This window comes from Aythya marila (assembly GCF_965140915.1).
Source record: "Aythya marila genome assembly, chromosome: 1".
NCBI lineage: Eukaryota > Metazoa > Chordata > Aves > Anseriformes > Anatidae > Aythya > Aythya marila.
Window position 1 is genome coordinate 191,559,067 of NC_139042.1, and position 15,181 is coordinate 191,574,247.

Here is a 15,181-nt window from a genome sequence, read left to right on the forward strand (position 1 = left end):
TCTCTTTCTGACCATACTGATATAAAAACCAGTGTTCTGAAATAAAACTAAATTAGAATTTATGGACAAACTACTATTTCATTCTTCATGGCTCTTTAAAAAAAAGCAACCGTCACGTTGATGATACTTATAATGGAATACCCCAATTAAACACATGCAGACTCAAAATACAAATCAAATCAATACTGTAATCCCAATTTGTTACAGTTAAAGCTGTCAACTTTTCCATTAAATCAGTATTAGTTCTAGACACTTCAAATCTATTACAATGAAAATTCTGAACATGAAGTATTTCACAAGCATCCATTTATAGAAGAGATAATATCGTGCCTATTGCAGATTCAGTGTTTTCTTTCCCTTGCTTAACTAAATGAAAGAAAAACAGGGAACTAAAACCAAAATGTTGGAAAACATACTTGATGGGAAAACAGACTTATAGATGAGGAAATCTTCACTTCCCCCTCCTTTCAAAATTTGTTAACTGGACTGAAACTGATATGTAGTAGTATTAAATGAGATGGAAGGAAGGTAGGAAGGAAGGAAGGAAGGAAGGAGGGAAGGAAGGAAGGAAGGAAGGAAGGAAGGAAGGAAGGAAGGAAGGAAGGAAGGAAGGAAGGAAGGAAGGGAGGGAGGGAGGGAGGGAGGGAGGGAGGGAGGGAGGAAGGAAGGGAGGAAGGAAGGAAGGAAGGAAGGAAGAGAAAAGCAAATAAAATTACTTTGAGATTCAATCTCCTGGTCTTGCCTCCATAGAACAAAACTGCATAGGTTCCAGAAGGAAAGGTAACATTTTATAAAAACCTTTACAGTTTTTCACTGTCATGTACTTCGAAATAACTGTATGAATCACCAAACAAGTCTTTGTATAAAATAATTAAATGATAAGTATTACTGCTCAGACTTTTAAGCACATTATACTAAATTATACTGCAACCCTTTATAAAAAAGAGGAAAAATCTTTACAAGTGGTAATTATTAATACCACAAGAGTTATTTGATTTGCATTTACAGAGAAATACACAAAATATCAATAAGAATAACAAAGTATTATTTGTATTCAGAATTTCTATTATTTATCTACAGAATGCAGATAATTGAGCTTATTAACTGGCATTGTAACATCTCGGTGAAAAATGTGATAACTCAACCTGAAAGATTATATGTGTGCCCACTCTATTCTTTTCAAATTTAGACATAAAACTTGATTTCTCCATTACTTTTCTATACCCTCCTTGCAAAGACAATCTATGAATGAATGAGGAATAATAAACTGTGGCATAGATGCATACGATACACTTCAAAGAACAAACATATCAGAGGTAGGACCATTTCTTCATCCATGTACACATGTACCTCATTCTACGCAAACTTTGGTAAACATGGATGGATGGTCATTTCCTTTTGGGAAAATAACGATAAATGAGAAATTGAACATGTTATAAATTTTACATAATTAATATGAAAGAAATGCCTTTGAAGGGGAAAGGCTCTAAATAAATACCAATTTTAAATACACAAAAGGTCAGTGTAATCAGAAGAAATAAACCAGCATTTTACTAGTGTAACATAAAGAGATGGATATAGAATATAGATAATTCCCTTTCAGTTAATCCAGTTATCATTGGTTGACTAGATGTCATTACTCAACGTCATTATTTTTGTACTAGTACCTATTCCAGCGTTATAAATAAAACTCCATAACTTAACTGACATCAATAACTATTTGTAGGTTTTACATAAGAAAGTACAGCCTCTATCTAAACAAGGAAAGAAGAAATTGGAGCCAGCGTATGCAAAGTACAAATACAAATTATTAGTGAATTGCAATGAGACTGTGAAAACAAGAAAAAATTGTTATCAATCACATACCCGCCTTTAATATAGTCAAGGAATGAAACTTCTGTTTCAATTAGGAAGGAAAGCAATGTTACCTGAAAGCAAATAAAAGAGAGGAAGATATGAATTGTCATGTTCCAATTGAACAAGTAGAGACATAAGCACAAGGTGAAAAAAGAACATATGAAAAACAAGGAAATAGTTTCAAGAAGCAGTGTTTGAAAGGGAAGAAACAAGTTTGGAAGTCTACTAAATTTATTTTTTAATTGTTGTCGTTTTGTTTTATTTTGGTGTGTGTGTTTTTTTAAGTGAAAGATAGGGAATGGAAGACCATTTTCCAGGGCATGTTACCACGTGCATTTCTTCTGATCACTGTATACTACTTCTCTATGTGAATATTAGAGGCCAGATGATAATATATATCTATTCTTTTTGAAGTACTCGTTGAGTACTTTAACTTTGTTTAAAGAACTCAATTACAATTATTTATGTTATTTCCCGTCTCATATTAAAAGTGGTATTGAGTATTGACACAATCCAAGAATGAAGAAAAACTAGTAAGCTGTATATACATATATATATATATGCACACACACATGTATATAATATAAATACTTAAAGTGGAATACACTACGTAAGTATGTGAAGATAAGAAATTTCTTCGCTCTCAGCTTTCATCATTCAGAAATTACATGGGTCCAAGACACAGGCAGTGGCCTAAAGTGTTACTGGCATTTGCAGCACTCAAGTCACAGAAATTTAACTAAAGATCTGATGTTCAAGATTTTCATATGCTGCACAACATTCATGAAGCAAAGGATTCGGCCCGTATTATTTTGATTTTATTTACAAAGTGACATACAATTATCTCAGAACAGAAAATGCATCAGGCAATCAGTGAAAACTACTTATGCAACTATTCAAAACAGGTTCACTCAGAGAGTTTTTAAAAATAAAAATGAGGTTGATTTTTGTCCATAAAACCAAAATTTTATTTGCTTCCAATTGCAGTAAAATATAAAAATTGCAAACATTTCTATTATGTAAACTTACATTCAGAACGAGATTACAGGTAGTAATTGTCTTCTCTCCTACTTCCTTCATCACAGCTTCTCTGTGGTTCTTAGTGACTTGCAAAGTTTAAAACCGCCAATTTACTTTTCTTGTTGAGAACAAAAGATCATAACAAAGTTCTACCAGACTATAAGTAGCATAGTCTTGAATATAAGACTAAAATTTCTATGCGTTTTCCCACTTCAGAGTCATTTCAAGGGTTCATCTATTATTACAGGTGGTCAGTCACCGTGTTCCTAATTAATTTAAGCAAATGTTTTTAGTGAATCTAATTTTAAATGGTAAAAAACACAGACAACACTCTTCAGAAATGGCTAAAATGTTTACTTCCACACAGACAGTAACTACCAATGCTACAATTTCTGTATAGTGAATTTTAAATTTGACTGCTTCATTTGAAACTAATCATATTCAGAAACATTTCTGCTTAGCGTGTAGTTTGAATGTCTGAACTTAAAATGACCTCCTAAGTAATAATGAATTGAGATGGCAATTATCTGTGTATTCCTTAAAAGCAGCAGTGAGATAGAAGTCAAGGATCTATATCCATTTTGCTAACATTTTTCCAGAAGCCAGCTTTCCATTAGTGAGAATGATGGTGGCTTTCCAAACCATGTCTTGGTAAGTGGTTTGAAAATTTAGGTATCTGTTGGGACAATTAAAACCTTGGGTGAATGACAGAAAGAAGTAAAAGCAAAACTACAGGCAAACACACAGGGAAGTGACAATTTGGAGAAACTTAAGGGAAACTTGAAGACAGAATAGAAGTAAGAGCAAACAGGGACAAAAAGGTATTGATAAAGAAATTATAAAAGCAACGGTATAGGACACTGGCAGAGAAGGAAAGATTAAAGAAAATTACTAACACCAAACCAATCATTGTAAATTTCCATGTAATTAGAATTTATTTGAACACCTTAAAGTCTAATAAAAGGAATATATTAGCAAAACATAAATTATCTAATGAATCAGATCTTGCATGGCAAATTTTCATGGACAGACTGCTAGTGACTACTTCTCTTTTAAAATAAAGGTAGAAAATAAGTCATCATTTTCCTACTGATGAACAGACTTACAGAACGTGAGAATGACAACTTGTTCCTTCAAGGCTATAGTTCAGAATGGAAGTAGTAGCCCTGATAAACTTTTAATGTGAAAAAAAAACATACTTTTTTTTTTTTTTAATCATATCTAAAATCTGCTTAGATTTCTAATATATAGTTTTTCAACATTTATGTTTATTTTTTTCAGAGATGATGTTTTCAGTATCATGGATGCCAGAACACGGAAGCTGAGAAAATGCTGAAGGGTGTCCTGGTTTTGGCTGGGATAGAGTTAATTTTCTTCCTAGTAGCTGGTATAGTAGCTGTATTTTAGATTTCTGATGAGAATAATGCTGATAACATTCTGATGTTTTAGCTGTTACCAAGCAGGGCTTACACAAAATCAAGGACTTTTGGCTTCTCGTGCTGCCCTGACAGTGAGAAGTCTTGGGGTGCACAAGGAGCTGGGAGGGGACAGAACCAGGACAGCTGACCCAGACTGGCCAAAGGGATGTCCCAAAGCATGCAGCATCATGCTGAACAACAAAACTGGGGGAATTGACCTTAAGGGACTGCCATTGTGCAGGGTTTGGCTGGGCACCAGTCAGTGGGCAGTGAACAATGGCATTGTGCATCACTTGCTTTGTTGTTTTGTTTGTTTGTTTTAATTGTTACTATTCCCCGTCCCCGCAATTTTCTGTTCTATTAAACTATCTTTATCTCAACTCATAAGTTTTTTACTCCTTCCCTCTCACCCCCCAGTTTTCTCCACCATCCCATTGGGGGTGGAGAGTGAGTGAACATTTGCTTGGTGCTTAGCTGCTTGCTGGGTTAAACTACTACAAGGGAATAATTTGCATTGCTAGCAAATGGTTCATAACAGAGTATGGACAAAAGGACATTAAACGCTCATTCCAAATTATACTAACAGATCTTTCAAGATAGATTTACCTGTTGGTAATAACAAATTATGACTGCTTTTGGTTTAGCATAGTAGGCATGACTTACTAGCTTTTACTGATGCTAGCTCAGTGGTCAAATTTAAAAATAAAATTGAGTCCTGAAAATGCAAATATGTTTCAGATAAAATTTAATAGTGTCCAGTGATATAACTTCAAGAATCTGTCTCCAATGTTGGTATGATTCATTTTTAAAATCATTTGCAACTTAACAGCATGCTTGAAAACAACTTCTATCAACTTTATTCAAATGAAAATCTGAAAAGAAATGCTGTAGTACAGTAAATAGTTTATTGTTGTAGCCTTCACAAAGGTTCTATTCTAACCCTGTTACAAGTCAACTATGCTGTATTTCAAGAGAAAAGAGTACACAGTAATATTATAAATATATACTTACTGTTCCAGAATTAATATACTTTTTCTTTTTTCCTTTTTTCTTTGGATTTATTACCTAGAAACACAGATACAAGTATTAAAGCAGTATCATTTGTGACTGAACAAAAGATTATTGTTAAGACACTTTCAAATTAGGAAATAGTCTATTTTCAGTGGAATCTAAATTTATTCAGCATTCTGTTTACTTATGCACCTCAATGAGGGGATATACACATATCTCAAAAACAGTGAGTTTATCTTCATGGTACCTGCTAGGTAAACCAGTGCTGCTACCCATATTTGACAAGTAAGGGATTGAAACAACAGAGGTGAGTGTTCATTACACCTGAGTGCTCATTGAAACACTTCTTTGAATTTTCACAAAATCCTGCATTTTTATGTACACTTGATCCCAGTGTCCCAATGTACAGGGTTGTAACTTCTTTGGCTTACAGTGCACCTCTTCATATCTCAGTTAATCTGTCTCCAGCTTCTCAGTATTATCTGAGAAACATGGGAGTTGTTCTACTCCTGGCTTCTGTATGTGATGCAATGACAGGAACAGCAATTGCAAGGCAAGGAAGGCCCAGATCATACTGTTTCAAAACAGAAACAAGCTAGTTATTTCATGAAAAATGGCACTGACCACCACCTGACTGGCATACGTGCACTCCCAGTACACAAGAACCTTCACAGAACCAGGCTACTAGGCATTAAAACATTTTCTTGAATGTCTTGAAGCCACATCCATAAAATCTCTTGCTGTAGCCATGGGAAAAATTGCTTCCCTTCTCAATACCTAAAGGCAAGTCTCAGTCAGTTTTGTTACATGCATGTTAAAAATGTGTTCCTGGTTTATTCAAAATTGCACATGGAATTGGAAGCAAAACATTATTTTGTTAACTACGTTGATCCACTATCTCCTGTATAACCAGGAAAACTAAAATCCCTGTGGCTTAGTGCCAAGTTTTACTGTAAACTACTCACAGATGTTCTGTGAATGACAAGGACTGAAAATGTACCCAACTGTAATCTCAGTCCCTTAACTGCTATAAAATATTTCATCGTTTATGCCTGAAAATGGGAAAAATAGTAAAACATCTTCCAAAAATTCTCCCCCAACCCTAATGAAATTACATTTAAAGATTATATCCCTTGCACAGCACAGAACAACTGTGAAATGAAGAGCAGGAAGAGATAACCATCATTTGAGGTCTTCCAGAACAGGCTAAACAAGAGTGACTCCTTATTTCCCTCCAGTAAGCCACAGTGCAAGCTGCTGAGTATTCTTCAAACCTTTTCCTGTGTAAGCCCTCTAGCTTCCTAAAAAATCCCAAACAACCCATCCCCCTCCTAATTACAGTGGCTGAATGGGTGAGCTGTGTATTAGATCTGTATAGTAGCGGTTTAGATACTATGCAATAATTCTTGCTGAACCAGAATCTTAGCCAGAAGGTGACTCCAGCAGAAAAATGCCCAGACTAGGAAGATGAAGGTAACAGACTGCCTGCCTGCCCTGTGGCCCTTTGCTCCAGAATCCAGTGGTCAGCCTGAGTTAGCAGCATATTTCTTGCCAGCAGTCATTAAGTGCCCAAAAAGAGATTTATCAGAATCTTTTGCTTCAGATACCTTGACAATTGTCTTCTTAGGAGTGGCTAGGAAATACACTCAAGCTTGGACTGAAATATCAGGGGAAATGAGGCATCTACTTGGGAGCAAAGACGAAATAATTCACAGTTTCTCTGTCCCCTATAATTGCAGGTACTATAATGATTATAATAATTACGAGGGATTTGCTTAAATTTCAGTTATCTTTAGTATAAGACAACATTTGTTAGCCTCTGAAAGCCTCACACTCCTGCATTAACCTAGAAAGCTACATGAGCTCTTACCTATTAAAAACAAGTCTATTGAACAGAGCTTGTTATAGTAATGTTTCTAACACAAAGCCATTCACACACAAATTTCTCTATCTGCCTTGGGGCAGTCTTCAACTGCAACACAATTAAAAAAGAATTTGTCCAGTCTCTTTTGTTGCGATACTGCATGGACAGATCATGTAGAAGCGGTAGTAAAGTACAGCGGGTTGTGATGTGGGGAGGGAAACATGGGATGTTCAGGAAATGTACACGTATGTTATTGCTGGGAGTAAGACATTGATACTGTATTTAAGAAACTGCAAAATCACTGGAAGGTGTTATGACAGAATTCATTCCTGCTGGGGTAGGAGTCATGTTGGTGATACAACAAGAGAGGACAGTTTCACTGAACACAGTAATCTGTGCTGTGACACTATCTGTGGGAAGCTGCTGTAAATTACAGTAACTCTAGGGTTCATCCTGGAACTAAATAAGAAAAAACAAGGCTTTAACTTATCTTTGTCCTGCTTTGCACTGCTGCATCTTTGCTCACCTTCAAAATAAAAGTGCAGCACATAACTGGAGCAACCTTCTTCCCTACCTTGCATTGTTGCTTGCATAAACCACCATATCTGTGATCACTTATTTTAAGGAGTATGATACAGTACAAAATACTGAAGTTTAATGGTTTAATGCTAATGGACCAAGACCAAGGGGTGGCTTAAGGCTTGAGGAATAAGAAAGATCTGCATACTATACAGAAAAAAAAACAGGCTATAGCTGCATAGGCTTTCCTTCTCTTCACTTGCAAGAATATCTTTCCACGGGGAACTAAAACCACAGCTCCATTCAGAGAGCCACTAGGCATGCAAACTGCATGATGCTTGAACTCATGGTGTAAATGCAGAAGCTGACCTAAATCCTTCAAAAAGCATACCTACAACTGAGAAGGTCTTATGTATTTATATTTAGGGACAGAAAAGGTCTTGAAATTAAAATTATCTACCAGGGTAACCATGATTATATTAGATTTGTCTTACTTCTAAAGTACCCTTGGAACAAGCAGAATTTAGAATGTTCTGATTATGGGATTAAGATCACATCCATGAAAATCTTGCAGACAAGTTGGTCAGCGGTTTCACCAGTCCGGACACATATGAAGTCTAAATGTAAGAATTAACTTTGCTATCAACATGCAGACAAAGAGAGAACAGGAGCACGGCCCTCAAGACAGCCAATCACAGAACTATCCCAAAAGCAACTACAGCCCATATAAATCCTCACATGAGAAGGTGGCATCGTACAGAAGTGCCTGTGTTGCCTGCATTGTAAAGTGAAGGCAAAGTAGCTGTCCATTTAAAAGAGGAGATGCTCCATTATAACAAGACTACGCTAAGTGGAGATTTGGTCAAAAAAAGGTATTCCTGGTTTTCTGGAGGGCCCCAGTGACCACTGTTGATAGTGATGCTGGGGAGCCTTAGATACTGCTTCTTCCTGGGGAAGGTGGAGGGTTAAGAACAAAATCTTGGCTTTTGGTAACACTTGGAGGCCACGGATAGAGCCACTGAACAAATATGAAGAAAAGTATCACACACAAAGTCACAAGTCCCACCCACAACAGAGCTCTAGAATACAAGAAAATAAATACTGTCAGAAACCTCCAAAGCAACAGAACTGTAAGTAGAAAAAAGTGCTGTCTTTTTTTTTTTCAGTTCCTATACTTGGTCAGTGTTATACAGGACAAGGGTTGAAACTGCTGATGCAATAAGACCCATTGTATGCTAAGAGAACTCCTCCAGAGAAATGGGAAGGCTCACTGTACAATGACATTTTCCATTTCAATCCTGCTAGCAATCAGACCCAGGAGTGGGGACGTGTACTGTGGTGTGATGACAACAATCTATTGCATGAGGATGAGTCAATCATCCTCATGCAATAGATTAGGATTAGTTGATAGATTTGGATTAGTTGGTCTAATCCAAACGACCAACAAGGCTTTATGAACTGAGACAAAATGAAGGTAATTTCCACCAGGATGCACAGTTGCCTTTTCTATCTTTCCCTCAGAAATTCTGGCAGATGTGGCATTTTCCTGGGTTATGTTCATTCCTCAACTGATATAAAGACCTTGTAAGCTCATTACTGAGTAGACTACAGCCTTTTCAATATGAAAGAAAGGAAAGCACAACTAAACTTAACCTCATAAACAGGATGGAACATTCCTATGCACTAATAAACTCTGAAAGGGACAAAAGATCCCATATTCTATATTCAGTTTATCTTTATAAAGGATCTGTTACAAAGTTATCAGAAAGTTTGGAAAACTTTTGGAAATCATGAGGCAATGCACATCAAAAAAGTCTACCTTTAACACTGCTCTTTGGGTGCATGACTCCAAGATCAGAAGCACTCAATACAAACTTCACACACAGACTTTTCTAAGGTTCCTCTGTTCCCAGCGTATAACCACCCTGGGACAATAAACATAGCACAGACTGGACCCTGCCAAAACAGCAGTTTTCTTGTGTTGTACGAATGCTCATATCCAGAAATGAAAGACAGCAAAAATAATAGAATTGACTGAGGAAGACAACAAAAAAGTGAAGTTAAAATCAAAGAAATGCTCTTTGCAGGTCTCTGAAAAGTGAGGCTACAAAAGACCTATAGAGCAAACCCTACAGATTGAGCACTTTAGCTTAGAGAAAATGAAAATACTGGGCAAAATCCATCCATGTAGTCTATGAGCATATGTGAAATGGAGGGTTCTATAAAGCTTTCACACAAATGGCTAGATATATGCCTACATATATGAAAATGCAGTAGTGTGCATTTTCTCACAGGGAAAAATGTGGGTCCCTGGAATACGTGTGTTATTTCCATGTGAAAATTGCTACTCTAAAGCCTCTGTGGGGAGTACCTCTTTATGGTAATGCTGCTTTGATTAGGCAAACCACCTGTGCTCAAACACCATCAGTATCACAAAACAGCTGTGGGTTTCTGTGCAAAGACATCAGGAATGCATACCACCAGAAATTAGATGCTCAGGTACTGCAGTGTACTGAAGCACTAGTCTGCTGCTGGGAGAAAAAACAATGATGAAAGGACACACACAGCATTCAGGCAACTACACTTAGTCACCTATTACCTGCACCACCTCAACTAGTGGCAAGTACTTCCTGACTTCTGGTACATACATGTGTACACACACACACACCAAGGAGGAGAAACTCAAAACACTTCATGTGGTCTTACCATGGGAAATAAATCAATTCATAGAATCACAGAATCATTGAGGGTGGAAAACCTCTAAGATATCTGGTCCAATCTTTAACCTAGCACTGCCAAGTCCACCATTAAACCATTCCTTTCACTGGAAGTCTGGAAGACAACTCGAAGTGTGCAATGCAATACAGTGCAGATGCTTGACATAGGCCCAGGTAAGTGAGTACGTGCAGAACAGTGTAGGCAGACTTCCTACCTCTGGTCCCAAAAGGAGGATGACTGTGCTTTATCAGCACCAGAACTGATCATTAGGCTATGACAATTTAAACAGAACTTCCTAGCTCAGGCAGCATAATTGCAAAACATCTATCCTGCTTCTAGCTGTGGAACACATCCACAGCTTTTGGGGTTGCTGTACTATACACTGTCTACCAAAAATAAAGCTGATGTGACCAAAATACATTTTACATATTTTACTCCTATTCCCTCTCCTCATTTAACACACCTTGAAATCTCACTTTTTATTTTCATTCCAGATTGAAATTCTTCCGAGATATTAATTTTAAAGCGAAGTTTTAATGCATGAGTCTTAATGCTTTAACTTTTGTAGCAATTTTTTGTCTGTGCCAAAACCTGGAATCATTTTTAAAGGGACTTTTCCAAAACAGAAGAAAAAAGTCTGAAAATGAATCTCTTCATGACACCTTAAGTTTGTGCAACTCAGCTTTTGTTTGTAAAAACCTTTTGATTTCTTCTGAGAATAAATTACAGCATACTTTAATGATCTAGTAAAGTTTGACCATGGGTGAAAAAAAAGTCTATTTTTCCCAAATCCCAAACAAATTGGAAAAGAACCCCTAAATGAGGGACTTGCTAGATCTGAAATAAACAAACCTATAAAATTTTGGCAATATGGCCTTGTGGACAAAGGGAATGTAGATGTAGTCTACATTTACCTACAATACATGAGAAAGTCTTACGACAGTTAGAAGTTATCTAATGATGTAGAAGTCTGTATTTGAATTGATAACTGCCTGACAATCCCAGCAGCTGGCAGACGAATGAATATCAAACTGGAAATAAGAAGCAAATTTTTAAGCAAAGATGGTAACTGATCACATGACAAAAAAACAAACAACCACCAACAAAAAAAGCCCCAGCAAGCTAAATTCTGTCACTTGTAATCCCATCATCAAAACTGTTAAGATTCTGAAGTCTGTACAAGATCAAACACACAGGGATCTGCATGTGATGTAGGTATCATCAGGTTTTGGCATAAAAGAAACTAGCATAGAATCACAGAATAACAGAATGGTTTGGGTTGCAAGGGACATTAAAGACCACCCAGTTCCAACCTCCCTGCCAAAGGCAGGGATGTTACCCACTAGGTCAGGTTGCCCAGGGCCCCTTCCAACCTGGTCTTGAATGCCTCCACAGATGGGGCATCCACAGCTTCTCTGGGCAGCCTGTGCCAGGGCCTCACCATTTTCTGAGTGAAGAACTTCCTCCTAACATCTCATCTCTATCTCCTCTCTTTTAGTTTAAAACCATTCCCCCTTCTCTTATCACTATCTGCCCAAGTAAAAGGTCGCTCTCCATCTTTTTTTATAAGCCCTCTTTAAGGCCACAATGAGGCTGAACGTCTCCAGCTCTCTCAGCCTGTCTTCACAGGAGAGGTGCTCTAGCCCTCTGATCATCTCTGTGGCCCTCCTCTGGACCCATTCTAACAGTCCCACATCCTTGTTGTGCTGGGGACCCCAGATCTGGCTGTAGGACTCCAGGTGGAGCCTCCCAAGGGCAGAGCAGAGGGGCACAATCCCCTCCGTTCCCTGCTGGCCGTCCCTCTGGTGATGCAGCCCTGGACGCAGTTGGCCTTCTGGGCTGCAAGCACACACTGCTGGCTCGTGTCAAGCCTTTCATCCATAAGAACCCCCAAATCCTTCTCTGCAGGGCTGCTCTCAGTGAGTTCTCCCAGTCTGTGCTCATGTCTGGGATTGCCCCAACCCAGGTGCAGCACCTTGCACTTGGCCTTGTTGAACCTCATTAGGTTCACTGGGCCCAATTCTCCAGCCTGTCCAGGTCCCTCTGGATGGCATCCCTTCCTTCTGGGTTATCGACTGCACCACTCATTTTGGTGTCATCTGCAAACCTGCTGAGGGTGCACTCGACCCCGTTGTTTATGTCATTGATAGGGATATTAAACAGTACTGGTACCGAGATAGACCCCTGAGGGGCATCACTTGTTACCAGCCTCTACCTGGACACAGAGCCATTGACCGCAACTCTCTGTATGCGGCCATCCTGCCAATGCCTTATTCACCAAATAGTCCACCCTTCAAATCCATCTCTCTCCAATTAGGAGATAAAGTTGTGTGGGACCATGTCAAAAGCCTTACAGAAGTCCAGGCAGAACTTATAACAAGTGTAACAGTTGGTAAAAGGAGAAATCAATGACAAATTGCCTATGCAGAAATGAGGCATATCCCACTAGTTCCTCCAAGTTATATGATGCCAACCCAGCCATCTGAAGTTCTCTTCTTGTCCTACTACAGCTCAGTGCCTACACACATGCACGCATACCTACTCTTCTTTGTATCTATTTATAAAGCAACACTTTTAGATTCTCTGTTCTTCTCTATAAAAAGAGAAATGGAAATTAATTCCAAAGCTTTGATTTTGACAAGCACTGTGCAGATTTGATCAGTTCACCATGAAATTACTGGAAGTTTTCTCATTTATTTTCTGAAAGCAAGTAAATATACTCAAAATACTTACCTCATACACGTTGAACTGAGACTGCCCTCTTGACAACTCTCTGTAACTTGTTGTGAATTCTCCAATGAAATCATGACTATATAAAAAAAATCAAATCAAATGCACAGTATTTACTCATTTAAATATGTAATATACATATTCATAAAAATAGAAGTACAGCCAGTACAAACTGACACCCAGAAAAGCAGCAATGTCAAAAGATGCAATTTGCTTAAAAAAATTCATTTTCCCTCCGTTGTGCTTACTCTATTAGTAATCAAAATGAAGAGATGATTTATTAGCTTAAATCTTTCTGCTTAGCTTAGCCACATAATGGGGACTAGGTTGTAAATTAGTGATCTGTGCCCCATGAAAAACCAAACAAATAAAAAAAAATCTAAAAGAATTTCTTTATTTCTTAGATTCTTAGAGAATCTAAGAAAATAGAGTGGGCTATCAAAGGTTATCACTACTTTCTCACTGGATCACCACTGGCACCACAGATATCTAAACGGTGTGTGTGACTGTATGAAAGGGAAGTATCCAGAGTGAGAAAGGAGTAACTTACATCAAAAAAGACCAACCCTACAAGTTCGTGTAACATGACATTCAATGGTATTTTTGAGAGGAAGAGCAAGGCTTATCACAGTTGCTGCCTTTTCCTGTCCAGGAGGAGAAAAGCAGTTCACTGAGGCTACTCAGGACTGGACTCCATCAGAAAGTAGATCTTACTCTAACACTAAGCAGTGGTTACAAGCTTTTCCTTTCTGTATTCTACTCCTGTTCCAAGAATAAGTGCCACAGTGCCGTGCTGTGCCACCCACGTTTTGAAAACTGCTTTGTCAACCCATAACCAGGGTATGGCATGTAGCCAAGTAGCTGCTTGGAGCAGGGTGGCCAGAGGGAGCGTCCTGGGTGAAGCATCCTTGTGAAAGGCTTCTGGGGTCAGGGAGCTGGAGCACGGAAACCACATGGCTGCTGCCAGAACGGACTGACCTGCAGTGTCACATCTCAGAACACCTGGAGCAGGCAGCCAGCACCCAGGTGACTGCCAAACAGCTACACAACTGCCAGGGGCACGACACCATCAGTGCCCATTCTCTTCCCTCTCCAGCTGAACACTTCTCACTGCTGCTCCAGCTCCCGTTCCCTCCTGGCCCTGTCTCCGTTTTCAAATTTGTTCCCTAACAAGGCATTGTACCTCTTCTACACTCTGCACTCTGCCTTCATTTCCAGTGAGCTATGAAACTAATTTAAACTTTTTTTTTTTTTAATCTTCCCTTCAATGGCAAACAAAAATACAAAGTCAAACTTTATAATTTTATCACTTGTAAAATTAGTTTTTGAGAAATACAGCACGTTTCTAATTATGCTATAAATATTAAAAGCAAATTTAAATAAACCTGCATATTTCAAGAAAAGGAAAAACAAACAATCCATAGCAACATGAAATTTCTTTCTTCATTCATAATGAAATAAGAAAGAAACCCCAAATAAAAATCTCTTGTTCTGAAATCTGTGGGAATTCAAAAATATATGTAAACCAACCAAGTAAAAGGTTCAGCCATCATGTAAGATCCCATGAAATAAGCAAAGCACCCAGTAGAAAGCCTCAGAAATCCTATATAGTGAAGTGTTACTGACTACTCAGATTCAGGAGAGACCACCAGTCGTGGAACAATCCCCCTCCACTATGGAGATTAGGAAGTTGCTTCTGAGAGAGACTTTTTTCTAAAGAAATACATTTTAGAGATAGTATTTCCTTTCTCTAAATGCTCTCAAGATTGCAACAATAGGGCAATAGAAAAAGTATCATATCTATATAGGCTGTAGCACATAAGGTGCATTTAATTCTGGGTCACCACAGCACTGGAAAAAAAATGCACCTTGGTTGAAGAGGAACCTTTCCCTTTCATAACAATTCTTACCTTAAATTTTCAAGTCAGTTTGCTTATTTCAAAAGCAGAAATTCAAGCAATAGCTCAATGACTACATATGAATATGCTGGAGCAGACAATAAGCAATTCCAGACGGGGTTGTCTCTGGTAAAGGTACTTAAAAA

General features: G+C 38.1%; 1 protein-coding gene across 1 annotated transcript in view; it reads right to left on the minus strand.

Annotated features, from left to right (window-relative positions):
- Positions 1 to 15,181, minus strand: part of CPNE8 (copine 8) — a 104,398-nt gene that overhangs the window by 25,050 nt on the left and 64,167 nt on the right. The window contains exons 11-13 of the mRNA XM_082751856.1: positions 13,141 to 13,216; positions 5,307 to 5,360; positions 1,867 to 1,928 (exon numbers count right to left, since the gene is read on the minus strand). Of these exons, the coding sequence (XP_082607982.1) occupies positions 1,867 to 1,928; positions 5,307 to 5,360; positions 13,141 to 13,216 (192 nt within the window). The remainder of the gene's footprint in view (positions 1 to 1,866; positions 1,929 to 5,306; positions 5,361 to 13,140; positions 13,217 to 15,181) is intronic.